Source organism: Homalodisca vitripennis, chromosome 4, assembly GCF_021130785.1.
Source record: "Homalodisca vitripennis isolate AUS2020 chromosome 4, UT_GWSS_2.1, whole genome shotgun sequence".
NCBI classification, from domain to species: domain Eukaryota; kingdom Metazoa; phylum Arthropoda; class Insecta; order Hemiptera; family Cicadellidae; genus Homalodisca; species Homalodisca vitripennis.
The window spans coordinates 204,461,966-204,477,995 of NC_060210.1; the positions used below are offsets into that span (position 1 = coordinate 204,461,966).

General features: G+C 36.3%; 1 protein-coding gene across 1 annotated transcript in view; it reads right to left on the reverse strand.

The window, feature by feature from the left end:
* Window positions 1-16,030, reverse strand: part of LOC124361384 — a 50,823-nt gene that overhangs the window by 20,500 nt on the left and 14,293 nt on the right. Inside the window, exons 3-4 of the mRNA XM_046815431.1 lie at window positions 12,635-12,798; window positions 7,412-7,582 (exon numbers count right to left, since the gene is read on the reverse strand). Of these exons, the coding sequence (XP_046671387.1) occupies window positions 7,412-7,582; window positions 12,635-12,798 (335 nt within the window). The remainder of the gene's footprint in view (window positions 1-7,411; window positions 7,583-12,634; window positions 12,799-16,030) is intronic.

Sequence of the window (16,030 nt, forward strand, 5' to 3'; positions counted from 1 at the left end):
CCTGGATATTAATACTTCAGAAAACCTCTACTATAGTGCATTTGTTCCCAATCTAAGGAAATGTGATCTAGCCCATGTGTTTGACTGGGTTCAGCGTCTGAACTATCCTGTGTTCGATAACAGTGTTCCTGTCGAAGACTTATTTTCAGAATTTTGTTTCCAACTTAGCTGCAATATCAGGAGCGCATGTCCATCTAAATACGTTGGTAAACGAGCCTTTCCTGTTTGGTTCTCCCCTGAACTAAAAGCTGTGATCATCAGGAAGAAGATACTTCATAGGCGCTACAAACAAACTCTTGATAACCGTCTTTATTATCAATTCTGTGGTGTTCGTGCAGCATGTAGTAGACTAACGAGGGAATGCTACTCAACATATATTCAGTCCATTGACTCATCTCTGAAGAGTAACGTTCGAGTCTTCTGGAGTTTTGTCAATTCTTCCAAGAGGACTCCATCACTTCCTTCTCGATTGCAGCTCGATCATGAATTTGCTGAAAATCCTCAAGACATCTCTAACATGTTCGCCAAGTTTTTTTCCTCTGTGTACAAGGCTCCATCTTCATCTCCACCTATATATGACCTCAAGGCATGTACCACTCTCTCTTCCTGCTGTGTAACCTGTGCTGAGGTGGAGGGTGTACTGAATTCGCTTGATGTGAACAAGGGAGCTGGCCCTGACGACATCTCTCCATTGATTATGAAATTCTGCAGTAGCGTTTTATCTCCTCACCTTACCTTATACTTCAACATGCTCATGGCTGCCGGAATCTTTCCCTCTAATCTCAAATTGGGTTATATAGTACCTATCTTCAAGTCTGGTTCTCCCGCTGACGTCAAGAATTATCGCCCGGTAGTTATTCAGTCATCAATTGCCAAGATCTTTGAATCCCTGGTTCTGAAGAGGTTGTCATTCCATCTGAAGGGTGTTATCTGTGCTGAACAACATGGCTTTATGAAAGGACGCTCGACTACTACTAATCTACTAACCTTCCAAGATCACATTCTCACTGCCTTCTCAGAATCTCATCAGGTGGACTCCATATACACAGACTTCTCTAAAGCTTTCGATCGTGTAAGCCATGAACACCTGGTGGCCAAGCTTGAAGCTATTGGACTCAGTGGAAGCCTCTTGATGTGGTTGAAGAGCTACCTTCGGGATCGTTCTCTTCGGGTTCGGGTTGCTGGCTGTTTGTCGAAGCCTTTCTCTGCTATATCAGGTGTGCCTCAGGGATCGCTGTTGGGCCCTGTTCTCTTCTCAATATTTATCAATGACTTAGTCCAGTACACCCAAGGATCAAAAGTTTTACTCTTCGCCGATGATGCTAAATTCTTCAGAACAATAAAAACCCTCAACGATTGCCAGGCTTTACAGAACAGTATTGATCTGTTGATGAAGTGGTGTTATGATAATGACATGTCATTAAATATTTCCAAATGCTCTGTGATATCTTTCTCCAGGTCTAGCACACCTATCATGTTCCCTTACACACTTGAAGATCAACCCCTCTCGCGTTCTCTGATGATAAGGGACCTTGGAGTCATGCTTTCTCCTAATTTAAACCCTCAAGAACATATCAACTATATTTGTAAGAGAGCTAATTCTGCCCTATACTTCGTCATACGGAACAGCCGCAACATGTTCTCTATTCATGCTCTACGGATCCTTTACATCCATCTGGTGAGACCCTTACTGGAATATTCTTCACCTGTTTGGAGCCCTTACTTGATTGGCCAGATTGATGGACTTGAGAACGTTCAAACCCGTTTCGTCCGTTTTGTTGGTGTGCTGCTAGGCTTCGACTACCGCACTGCTCCAGTTCATGATCTGCGACTTCAGTTAAACTTGATGCCACTTCACACAAGACGAATAATCAATGACCTACTGTTCCTGAGGAAGCTGATTAACTCGAACATTGATGCCCCTGATCTACTTGTCAAGCTGGACTTCCGCACTTCTCGACACCTGCGCCACACCCATCCTTTCGCTAGACGTCAGTATTCGACCCAGTACTTGTTCCACAGCACCTTTCCTCGCCTCCAGCTGCTGGCCAACAGCATGCCGGACGACATTGATCTGTTTTGTACAGGTGAGGAGGCCTTCAAAAAGAAGTTGTTGGACTGGAGGGCACTGCATTGAATCTGTATTCGGCAATCAAAACTGTAGTTATTAGTATAACATATGGTGCATGTTCATTAGTTTTTTTTTTTCCTAATTCTATTTACTTATCATGATCCTCAATATTTATTATAAATTATTGTTATTTATTTGTTATCGTTGTTAAAATTTGTTATGTATTCTATAGATTCTATTTTGTTACTCTAATACTGTTAATATTTATTACAATAATGTAGATTTTATTTACCTTTACTAGTATAGTTATATTTATTGTAAATCATATAGCTTTATTATTGTTATTGTTGCATAGTGTTGGCTGTATTGTTCCCTGCATGTTTGGCTTGGTGCTTGAGCTAGGGCTTAAGCACCAATTAGTTTAAAGTCCAATTGCATGTTTGGCTTGGCCCTCTGTGTTTATAAGTACTAGTCATCTTGAGAAACTATGTAAAACTGTAACCCGTTGTAAATTGGTCTTTTGACCGTTGGAAGTTAAATAAATAAATAACTGTTTGGGTTATTCTATATTTTTTCAATATATTTAGTTATATTTATAGTTTTCTAACTACATAATATTTCCTATTACTTATAAACCATAAATTTATAAATTTTGATATAGTACAAGCTTTAAAAAAGATTTTATATTTTGCTGAATGAAAATTTTTTGCAAAATTTTTGAATAATGGCAAAATTTAACTTTTTTTTACTTTTCAAAAAATAATTTATGGTAATTATTTCATTAGTACTGTATATTCTATTTTATTCTACTTTTTGGATTGCCTTCATACTTTAATTTCGGTCTAGAGAGAATGTTTTGTAAATTTGGAGGTTTTTTAAAAATTACTTTGGGGGGCTTAGAAAATAAATTTCTAGTTTCAGGGGAAGATTCCAAAATAGGAAAAGAAACCTTTAGAATTTTGTTGATTTTATGAAGGCCAGGAAAATATTGGGTGAAAATTTAGGATCATTAGGATTGATAGCACTGGAAATATTTTTAGGTGCTCTGATTTGTCTATAAACAAGATTTTTTGGATACCCCCTTTCAAAAAGTACATGGGACAGTCTGTTTATGTAGTTATGGAAGTCAGATTGATTGCTAGAAAGATTTTTTGCTCTTATTGATAAACTCTTGGGTATAGATTTTTTAATGTGAACTGGATGGCAGCTGGTGAAATGCAAATATTGCATTTTGTTATTGTCTTTGACATGAATTTTTGTTTTCAAATTATGATTTTCAATAAATACATCAGTATCCAAGAATGTTACTGAATCTGGTGAGTAGACCATGTAAATTTTAAAATGCTAAATTTATTGAGATTAAAAAGAAAGTCGTTAAGTTCTTTGATACCATGCTGCCATATTATAAAAATATCATATATGTACCTGAACCAAATTAGAGGTTTATAATTTTGACTGGTTAAAAAATTCTTTTCCAATTTTCCATAAAAAGATTGGCATAAGAAGGAGCCATCCGTGTGCCCATAGCACTTCCTTTTGTTTGAAGGTAATTTTGGTCTTGAAATTTAAAATTATTTAAGGTTAAAATCATGGTCATAAGTTTGAGAATGAAATTAGTACTAGGTTTGGAATCGTTTGGGCGTGAATCAAGGTAATTTTGGGCAGCGCTGAGACCATCGTCTGTAGGAATATTTGTATACAAAGATTCTACATCGACAGTACACAATAAGACGTCGTCAGGCAAGGGTTGATTAATTTGAGCTAATTTAGTTAAAAAGTCATTTGTGTCCTTGATATAGGAAGGAAGTGTTCTTACAAACGGCTGCAAGATGTCGTCAACATAAGCAGATACCATTTCCGTAGGGCACCCATAGCTGGAGATGAAAGGCCTGCCAGGAGGTGGTCTGGTAGGCTTGTGTGTTTTCGGTAAAGTGTAAAACACTGGAGTTCTAGGATATCTAGGTGTTAGTAGTTCAATGGCTTTCTGAGACAATCCCTCTTGAGGACCGTTATTCATAAGGTAATTTTGGATTTGTTCATTATGTTGAGGAGAAGGATCTTCATCTAATTTCTCATATGTTGATGTGTCATTCAGTTGTCTTTGTGATTCACCAATATAATCTAAAGAATTCATCAGAACGATAGAGTTACCTTTTGTCGCTAGGTAAAATAATTATGTCTTTGTTTTCACGTAGTGATTTAATTGCTCTAAATTTATTTTCAGATAAGTTTTTGGTAGTATTTAAGTTGTTAGGAAACGAGGAATTTGATAGATTGGCTAGGACGACATTTATGAATTCTTCAACAGGATGATTAGTTGGTAAAGGTGGAGGTTCCCAACCTGGATTTGTTTTGAATTTTGATAAACAGTCAGGAATTTTTTCAGTTATATTTTGATTTCCTGTATTTTGGACAGTAAAAAAATACTTTAATCTTATACTGCGTGCAAAGTGAAGGGCATCTGTAACAAGTTTGAAGTGGTCAAATCTTGGTGTGGGTGAAAAAGTCAGGCCTTTTTCTAATATCGATCTTTCGTGAACATTTGGTGAATAGTTAGACAGGTTTTCAATTCGCAAGGTTTCTTCATTGCTGTAGTTAAATGGACGTAAGTTGTAGCTATGATCGTCAGACTTAAGTTGGACGTGGTTGTAATTGGACGAAGACTGTTGATTTGGCTTAATATCGGTAGCATCCATGGTATTCTTGGTATTTATGGTTTCAATAGAAGTTGTAGTTTGAAGAGGAGTGTTATCGGAAGAATTGGAAGGATGGTTATCGGAGGAATTGGAAGGGATTTCAAAGGAAGACGTAGTTGGGACATTTGGAAGTAAATTTAGATTATCAAGAATGTTTTCAGTAACACATGAAGATGTTTGTCGAAAGGTTTGTTGTGGAATACAAGGATAAGAATCTGAATTGATAGTGGAGAGTAGAGGTAGGTTATTTTGATCAGAAATTGAACTATTACCAGCACAAAAATGATGTGAAATTGGACTACTATTTTGATATTTATCAGCTGAATTGCAATAGTTTTTAGAATTCGCTTACAGATTTGACAACTTGAGATGTAACGAATTGAATTTTTTAGATATAAATTTCTGTGAGTTTGATAATATTATATTAAGGTCATAAATTGCGTCTTGATACTTATTAGAAATCTCCAAATGTAGCAGTTTAAGTTGTTTTCCGTGGTGTTGGGCAAGAGTCTTGTATGAATTCAAAACTAGATTAGTTCATTCAAAGCTAGTTTTTATGGCTAAACCAATAACACTACTGTGAATTTCAGGGGGAAGACCAGTTAGTGGAAATTTGGGTTGCAGGCCACGTGGTGTGAGATCTAAGGATAGGCAAGCTGTCAAAAACATGATGTGGCAATTTAACTTAGCAATTTTGTTGGCGTGATATCTAAATTGCTGCAGATAAGAAGATTTATCCAAACAATTGAAGTGGCTCGAGTTTCTGTTCATTGTTCACAAGGAGATAAAGAAAAACACAATACCAGCAGGCTTATAGAATATATATAGGCTTATAGGCATTGCAGAATAAATATATATATGTATATATATACATTAAAGTTTGTACTGTATGATTTCTTGAAGTGTTGAACTTTATTTCATCGTTGTAATACATTAAAAGTGCATCTTTATTTTACCAAGTATGAGTAGGTAAGCGGTTTTAGTTTTGATTTAAAAGCTTTAATTTATGTTTTGGCTGAATTTAATTTAAATTAATATCAAATGTCATTGCAGTATAGGAGAGGTATTTTATTTAGTTATATTTTACTTTTGGAACATTTAGAATAATTATGTTAGTAATAATCGAATAAGATGTTTCCACATATTGTTGCCTATTAAGATAGGAAATAAACCAATTTAGTTATTGTATGACTATTCCAAAATTTTTGAATTGGATTTTTGTTTGTTTAACAACAACATATGGGATACACTGCCAAAGGCAGGTGATAAATCAAGGAAAATACATATAGCTTTCTTTCTGGCATCAACTGAATTTATAATATTTTCACAAAATACACCGTGAGAAGAATTTTTATTAACACAAACTTATTGAGGCTTCAAACATAAAATTGGCAGACCAACCGCTAAGTCAACCTTTGGTTGAGATTAGACCACTTTGGGTACCAATATTAAAAAAAGAACTAACCAGGAAACCTAAAAAGATTATAACAATTAAACAAACCTCAACCAACAAAATTCGGACACACAACACGACACTAAGGCTTAGGACAAAAACTTAGCAGCTTGTCTTTACCCCTTCCCCTTCCCCCTCCTGTTGCATTGTTCCACTATCACTCGACAATATGTGGTGCCGATGAAAGAGCCGACATCCTGTGCAGTGACAACGTCTGGACTGGACTTCAAGCAGCTTTTGGGTATGTTTGAACGCTTTTCTTTACCTTGTTTTCTTTTTTTCTGTTCTTTATTTTTGTATGTATTAATACTTCCCCCACCTGACCAAGAGGACAAGTTCAAATCCTCCTTAAATGTCGTGTTAAACCTTTTGTAACATATAACGATGGTAAATGTCCGAAATCCTGTTCTTCTTTCAACCTTCCATCGTCAATAACATACTTTGAACAACGATCAGTATACTGTCGATCAGCTGCAGTCAGAAATGCGTGTCACATATATAGAACTGCAAGCAAAGTATTTACAAAGCTAGGATAATTTATTAATTAGGATATCTAACACGGTTACTCATGCATAAAAAAGACAACAAGATTAAGTTTTCGTGATCAGTAATTTGCGTTAAAATAATCAGCTGTTGTCCGAGAATATGCGCAACGGACATCTGGTGATTTACAGACATCAATCTAAAATATATTAACTGCAAGCAAAATACTAATTTAAAAACTCAAGACAATTCATAAACAAGATTATCTATTTACGATTTTTCAACCACGAAATACAATAAAAACATGTTTGTGATCAATAATTTGGTTTCAATTTATCTCAAGAAACTATCACAATGCTATAAAATTTATATTTTAAACAGAAAATTTCAGTGTCAGGTCATAATCCATGATTTTTTTGCAATTTCCGTGAACCCTCATTAAAATTTTTTACTTTTTCCGGTCTATTGTGAAATTCCATGACTATTCCCAGTCACTTCACCATTGTGACACCAGCCACCAATTGTCAGAATTTTAAATAGGGTAGGTTTATGGCCATTCCAACCGATATAACAAAGTATACCAATGGTTAGAGTACTGTGTAGGCACCAGTGTCACTTGATGGTATATCCTCTCCTGTTTCCTTGGACTAAGGAAACTCACACTAATAAACATACTAATAATAAACAATACTAATAAAGCTGCCTTACCCTTTTAAGTCTTTCATTAAAACGTGTTTTTGACTGCCCTCTGAACGCATTTTCACCCTCAGTTTCAATTTCTGTCTTAAGTTTCTGTAGAAGGTCAAGGTCTTGAAATCCACCTGGAAATCTCGCTAAAAGCTGTGACTCCTTGTAAAAATTTATATTCTCGGTGAACATCTGAAAAAGAAGCATACAAGATCTTGCATTCTACATGAAGTAACATGTAATAGCTAACATATTACAAGTGAAGTAGCAAAACTCAGATTATATACATATATAATCTGTAAATTACATTTTTGTAAAGATATGTCATTTTTCCTTTTTGTAATTTCTGACCAAGTAAATGCAATTTGAAATTCACAGTACTTAAAATAAACAGAACTAAGGTTATTTCTGATAAAATAACTAAAACTATTCATATCCTAAATTTAAAAAAGTTTAAAACAATATTTACTTTGCTACAAAATGAGATTTTAAAAATTGATGGCAAACCTGTTAAATAAACTAAAAATAATAATGGTGCCAATATAGAGCCTTAGAGCACTCCATAATTAATTAATTATATTTAGTTTTGAAACTGCTGAAGTTATATGGTTAAAATTGACATAGGGAATATCTACATATTGTTTTCGACCAATTAGGTAGAGCGTATAGACCAGAGGACATTTTATTTACTACATGGTCAACATGTTTTTCCCAACTCACGACTATGTCTGTTGTCGATTTGCTCTTCCTGAATCCAAATTTTTAACTTGAGAGCTGATTGCATTTGTCCAAAAACCAAAGCATTCTTATAAGAAAAAGCTTTTTACCAAAAATTTTGCTCAGCACTGGTAAAATTGAGACAGGCCGGTAGTTAGTGATTGAAGTTACGTCGTCCTTCTTGAAAATTGGAACAACTTTAGCAATTTTCAGGAGAGAGGGGAACACTCCTGTTTGGAATGAATAGTTTACCAATTGAGTTAAAGGTCTCACTAAATTCTTGCAGCATTTTTTTATGAGCCACAGGGACATTAGATTGTTATTTGATTTTTTGGCTGGGAGCTGCTGAATAATTCGGTGAAGCAAATTAACGACAGGAGCCAACGCCATTGACGTTGTGGGGCTCTGTCTTCGCCAGGGGCGTACTTGGGGTTCAGATGGCCGAGGACCCTGCCCACCAGCAATGGATACGAAAAATCCACTTAACTGATTGACAATCTCTGTTTCATCCTCCAAAAGCCTATCCCCAATTTTAATTTTAATTTCTTTGTGAGCTTTTGTTTTATTGTTAATGATGCTCCAAACTGTTTTTGATACGTTTGAACGTGAAAGAGAGAATGGATTTTGAGACATCATATGCTTTTGCGGCTTGGATCACTTTCCTGTATATTTTTTTATAATTTTTGAAAAAAAAATTTAAATTGTTCGCTTGAAGTGTTTTCATAAACTTCAGAGAAGAATTTTAGTTTCTCTCTAGAAACTAAAATACCTGTTGTGATCCAGTTGTTTTTTTTAATTTGTGCACAAACATTGATCGTTTTTGCAGGGCAGCAGAAGTTAATGTGGAAATTTAGAGTGTCATTAAACAATTTAAATTGCTGCTCTATAGGTTGAAATGAATTTAGAAAATCCCATCTTTCGTTAGAAAGGGAAATGTTGAGGTGAGCAATGTTTTCTGGCCTTATGTCTCTTACTGTTTGCTTAATTTTGGGCTCCCTTTTGAATTGTACCCCACTAATGACGGCTTCTTGGCCATAGTGGTCTGAAATAGCTGTATTCACTACAGACACAGCGACACTTGGGTGGTTGGTTATGATGTTGTCGATAGCCGATTGTGTTGTAGCCGTCACTCTCGTGGTGAGTGTTGTCCAAGGCGTCCATGTTGAGATCCCCCATCATGACAAATTCTTGATGTTGGTTAGTCAGGTATGTCAATAATTTTTCGAATTTAGAAAAAAAGATGTCCTTATTACCATTGGGAGACCTGTAAATTCCGATCATGAGTAATTTTGATTGTGTCGTTTGAAGTTTGATCCCGACTGCTTCAAAATCTTTTTCAGTTGATTGTTGGATCGGAAAAGGTGTAGATAACAGATGTTGTTTAAGAAAAATAGCAACTCCTCCTCCTTTGGAGTGGTTTCAACAAAATGCGGAAGCCAATTTGTAATTAGGGATTTTGCACAGTGCGATGTTCTCCATGTTGAAACCACATGGTTTCGATTACTACAAGCAAATCAGTTTTCAGATTCTCACACATAAGTTGAATTTGGTCCAGTTTGTTGGTTGCAAATTGAGAATTTTTATGAAGCAGTCTGAATTCAGTTTGTTTTTGAGTGTTTGTTTTAATTGAGTTTTGTTTGTAAATTTTGTCCGCTGTTTACAAGTAGGGTCTCTAAAAAAACAGCTTTTAATTGAATCCTTTCATCAATTTTTTTTTTCCTTCCTGAGGGAAAAGGACAGTTTGTCCCCGCCCTTAGTCCTCAAAAGGACCTTTGCGCCTCCCTTACTTTAATTTTGTGCCCTCAAAGACCGAGGCTTTTGCAAAAACCAATCAGATTTAAGGGCTCCTGTTCTCTAATGTCCTTGGGGCTGAGGAGATATGCTCCCAAGTATCTTCTCCTAGTCTCTACGATGGCAGGACAATCTAACCAAATGTGCTCTGCTGACTCCTCCTCCTCTCCACAGAGTCTACATTCGTTACTCTGACTAAGGCCTATCTTCATCAGGTGCTTCCTCAGAGGGCCATGTCCTGTCAACATTCCTAATATCAGTCTTATATCCTCCTTATTCTGGTCTAGGAGAGCTGTCCACCCTTTAACGTAAGGAGAGATAAACCATTTGGATAGTCTTAATCCTGAGGCTCTACTCCAATTATTGTGTCTTGTCCTCTTTTCCCAATCTTTGACCAGAGCTTTAATGTTGGAGAAGGCTATCCCACAACCTGGCTCAGGCCCCACCAATGTGGATTCCGCTCCCTTTTTGGCGAGGATGTCTGCTTTTTCATTCCCATGAATACCTTCATGACCCGGTATCCAACCGAGTGTTACTCTGTTATTCATTGCCAGCTCTGCTAGAGCATTCCTGCATTCCCAAACTGCTTTCGAATCAAACGAACAGGTATCAAGTGCCTTCAGTGCAGCCTGACTATCAGAAAGTATTAGGTATGATAATCCTTTTGTCCTCATTCGTATGAGTCTTCTGGAACATGAGTCTATTGCCATGACCTCCACCTGAAAAACGGTGGCATGTCTTCCTAGGGACACAGCCATGTCAACTCCAGGCCCGTGTATTCCGTATCCTGCCCCTGAGTCAAGGCGTGAACCATCTGTGTAAAACTTCAAGACTCCTTTTGTAGGGTAGGCCTCCTTTTTAATCCATTTCTTCCTACTTCCGATAGAGGCCATATATGGTTTGTCAAAGGAGTATTTCTTAATCATTGCATCTGACACTTTGGTTAGCATTTCAGCCTCAGGAAATTTTTGCAATATTTTCATGCGGCCTTCTAAGGAGGTAGCATTTATTACCTTTGTTCCTAGAAGCTTAATTGCACTTATAGCGGTTGTTCTCATCACCTCCTGCCGCAGAGGAGTGTAACCCAAGACCGCTTCAATTGCTAGTGTTTGGCAGGAGCTCATCGCTCCCGTGATGCTTCAGCAAGCTAGCCCTTGAAGACTCTGTAGTCTTTTAGCAGCTGTTGTTTGTTCTACCTTCGGCCACCTTACTAAGGCAGCATATGTGACCATTGGTTTTATTATGGTTTCGTAAATCCAATATATCATTTTGAGTTTAAGTCCCCATTTAAATCCAAAAAGTTTCTTACAGGCCCCAAGGGCCATTGTTGCTTTGGATATCCTGTTTCTAATATGGGAGTTCCAAGTGAGCTTTTCATCCAGGATTAAACCCAGATACTTCACTTCCTTTGTTTGGTTAATGCTGATTCCCTCCAGGACAGGTTTTGCTAGCTGGAATTTTCTTTTCCTGGTAAAGGTAATCATATTTGTTTTAGATGGGTTGATCTGTAGACCTTCCCCATGACACCAGTTACTCATGAAGTTCAGTTCTGTTTGTATTAGGTATTCCAGCATGCCTTTGTTTTTTTAATAATTAATGTTTTTTTGTTTGTTAATAATATGCCAGTTTAAATATGCCAATAAAACATCAACTGTATGATTAGTGTGCATACAAAGGCTATCCAGAAAGTAAATTACGTTTTGATATAAACAAAACATAAAGTATGTGAAAAATATTGTATTATGTACATTTGAAAGTGACACTAAAATACTATTTCTCGACATAGTGAACATAGAAATTTAATCATAGCGGTGAACTAGATTTTTAATCTTCTTATTGACTTGGCTGTCTACTTCGTTAGTCATACACACTAGTTTGGCCATTTTTAAACCTAATACACCAAATGATGTGTAGTGATAAGAAAGGATCGAAACCTAGAAAATGTTACTAGAAGATGTATGCTAACTATTCTTGACTACACATAGGGATTTATTTTTGAAAGTCTTATTCCGTAAAAAATGTAAAGACTGAGAAAAATGTAAAATAGCTCATGTCTGAGTATAACATAACTGTAAAGGCCTACTTTATAACATTTTATTTATATATCTTTGGGTTTGGTAGTCCTTGTCCTATACTACAAACAGTGGGTTATATCGTTCTGTGATAAAATGTAATTTTAAACCGTTTTTGTACAATTCGTGATTAATGTTTTGGACATGACAGAATTAGTTGACTTGGCCGTAGGTTTAGTAAATTGAAACAACCAATTTTATACTGTAAGTAGACACGAACTACAAAGATAACCAAACAATAAACTAACAAGGACTGACGTGTCTATTGCAATACCCTATTCCACTATCACGAGCTGCACTTTTCTGTCACTAGTGATAAGCTTTCTTATCATTATATTTTTGCTACTAATAATTCTTTTGTAAATGTTGTAAATAATTTTATTTTATATTTTAGTTAAATTATAGCTTTATTACTGAATGAACATTAACACTAATAATTTATTAAAATATTGTTTTAGCATTTTAAACTTTTAATTGTAAAAATGGACTTCACAGTAATGTTGTAAAAACAACCGTGGGTAAACCATGCATTTTATTTAAAGATTTCAAATATAGACATCTTCCCGTCAACACTCATCAGCAATCTGTATACTCCTTCACCCGTCAGTTTCGTTTTAGGAGGAACCAAGTTTTTAATGATACCTTTACATCTAAATTTACTTACATTTAAGAAAGACAGATTGTCATCTGCTATCTTCCCGTCAACACTCATCAGCAATCTGTATACTCCTTCACCCGTCAGTTTCGTTTTAGGAGGAACCAAGTTTTTAGGTGCAAAGATATTTGTGATGAAGCTTTTCACTTGCTTCAGAAATTCCTTGTCAAGTTCTGCAATATAAATTCCAGTTTTAAATTTGTTGTAAATTTTTTCAGATTCTATTTTTCTACAATATTAATAGTATTATAAAAACCATTTTGAAACTGCATTGTAGGCACTATTGCTAAACTATAATTAATTATGACATGTTTTAAATTTGACACATTTCTAACAAAATTACTATCTTGAGACATTTGAGCCCTACTGTGGCCACAATCCTCAGATTCAAATTCAAAATATCTTTATTCCATCTTTATATACGAAACATTGCATAAGAATAGAGTCAAACAAATATATAAAATCCTTACAACTAACTTACAAAAATCTTGTTTATTAACCTTTTCAGTGTTATTGACGCGGATCCGCGGAGGGTCAGTACAAGCTCGAAACGTTATTGCCGTGGATCCGCGTTTTTGGATTCTTAATTTTTTTATTGCTATGTTAGTTGAATATTTTGCCGCTAGATGGTTCTAGTAGTAATGCGACATACAGACGGGTTGCCCTGCCTCGAATTCTATTACAATGGGAGTGGCAGTGGCTTTTAATTGGCCAAACACTGTCTAGCGGGCGTGGCCCCGCGCCTTTCACAAAGTCATTGACGGGAGCTCCCGTCAAGGCACCTAGCCAGTTAGTGAGAAGCGTCCGGTAGACGCACATGTATTTCGGTTATCGCTAATTTTCTGTTGGGTAATATTCTTTTTAAAGTAAATTATTAATATTATATACAGCAGTGCCCAGTGTTTATTTAGTGTTTTTTTACCATTATTCGTGTGCAATGGTAAATACAGACGATTCGAAATTGGAAGATTTGGTAATTCTGAGAAATTACTTGGTCAAACCCAAAATTTTCATATTTTACTACGGTCAAAAGGATATTCTCAGAAAGCAAGAAACATAATTCAAGCCCCGCAAGGCCGTCCTACAGGTTGCCGAGCTATAAGAAGGTTCAAAGTCCACGCGATAACAGTGGCTTGCGGGAGACGCGCGGAATGCTAGTTGTGACAGCCCGCCACCAAATAAAAACTCTTTGTCTACTTTTGTATTTTTAAAATTTTATTAGTTTGTAATAAGTATATGTTTATCTGTAAAACTGTGTTTCATTCCCCTACTTGCTGAATAAATGAAAAAGATTAGTGACAACTATACTGCTATTCTACGATATTCTCAAAAGTTAAAAATTAGCCTAGGAAATCCAAAAAGGGCTTAACAAATTTTATTCACCGTTAAATAACTCTATTTTGACATGCAGAAACAAAAATAAATTTAACTTTACACATTGGAAATTAAAAAAAATTGTAACTTAATCAAAGATCAGGTCCAATTTTTCATGACGCTTAAAGGGTTAAATTAATGACAATTATAGCATCCCTCTTTGGTTAGCATTCTGATTGAAGAACTCATCTGAATAACGTGGGGACTTCATTAAATGTATTTTCAAACATTTTTGGTTTTTGGGCTTTAATTAAGTGTTTTCTCATGTTATTTAATTGGGTAGTGTACTTGAAGGAACGTTTGTCCAGTATAGGAAGTTGTTTTAGTATAAAATTACCAATTATGTTTTTAAACTGTCAATTTAAATCAGGGATTGCAATTATGGCCATTGTTAGTTACTGAAAATCTGGCAAGTTGTTTAGCACATTTTTATGCATTCAAATATGAACGAACTAAAGACAGTTAAAATTTCCACTACTGAAAAAAGATGTTTTACTGATATGATATACCTCTTTTTCATAATTCTTAATACTCTTTTGCTACAAAAGTATTTTATCCAAGCTCCGTACATCGATATTCCACACATCATTTTATGTGAGTGCACAGGAGTCAAGAACACAAATACATCACACCTGAACTGAAGAACTGCATTAAGTTCAGACTGGAGAAAATGAACCCAAGCCATGTCACTGCACAGGAGTCAAGAACACAAATACATCACACCTGAACTGAAGAACTGCATTAAGTTCAGACTGGAGAAAATGAACCCAAGCCATGTCACTGCACAGGAGTCAAGAACACACAAATACATCACACCTGAACTGAAGAACTGCATTAAGTTCAGACTGGAGAAAATGAACCCAAGCCATGTCACTGCACAGGAGCTAAGAACACAAATACATCACACCTGAACTGAAGAACTGCATTAAGTTCAGACTGGAGAAAATGAACCCAAGCCATGTCACTGCACAGGAGCTAAGAACACAAATACATCACACCTGAACTGAAGAACTGCATTAAGTTCAGACTGGAGAAAATGAACCCAAGCCATGTCACTGCACAGGAAGCTAAGAACACAAATACATCACACCTGAACTGAAGAACTGCATTAAGTTCAGACTGGAGAAAATGAAACCCAAGCCATGTCACTGCACAGGAGTCAAGAACACAAATACATCACACCTGAACTGAAGAACTGCATTAAGTTCAGACTGGAGAAAATGAACCCAAGCCATGTCACTGCACAGGAAGCTAAGAACACAAATACATCACACCTGAACTGAAGAACTGCATTAAGTTCAGACTGGAGAAAATGAACCCAAGCCATGTCATTGCACAGGAAGCTAAGAACACAAATACATCACACCTGAACTGAAGAACTGCATTAAGTTCAGACTGGAGAAAATGAACCCAAGCCATGTCACTGCACAGGAATTTAAGAACACAAATACATCACACCTGAACTGAAGAACTGCATTAAGTTCAGACTGGAGAAAATGAACCCAAGCCATGTCACTGCACAGGAGCTAAGAACACAAATACATCACACCTGAATTGAAGAACTGCATTAAGTTCAGACTGGAGAAAATGAACCCAAGCCATGTCACTGCACAGGAGCTAAGAACACAAATACATCACACCTGAACTGAAGAACTGCATTAAGTTCAGACTGGAGAAAATGAACCCAAGCCATGTCACTGCACAGGAGTCAAGAACACAAATACATCACACCTGAACTGAAGAACTGCATTAAGTTCAGACTGGAGAAAATGAACCCAAGCCATGTCACTGCACAGGAGTCAAGAACACAAATACATCACACCTGAACTGAAGAACTGCATTAAGTTCAGACTGGAGAAAATGAACCCAAGCCATGTCACTGCACAGGAGCTAAGAACACAAATACATCACACCTGAACTGAAGAACTGCATTAAGTTCAGACTGGAGAAAATGAACCCAAGCCATGTCATTGCACAGGAGCTAAGAACACAAATACATCACACCTGAATTGAAGAACTGCATTAAGTTCA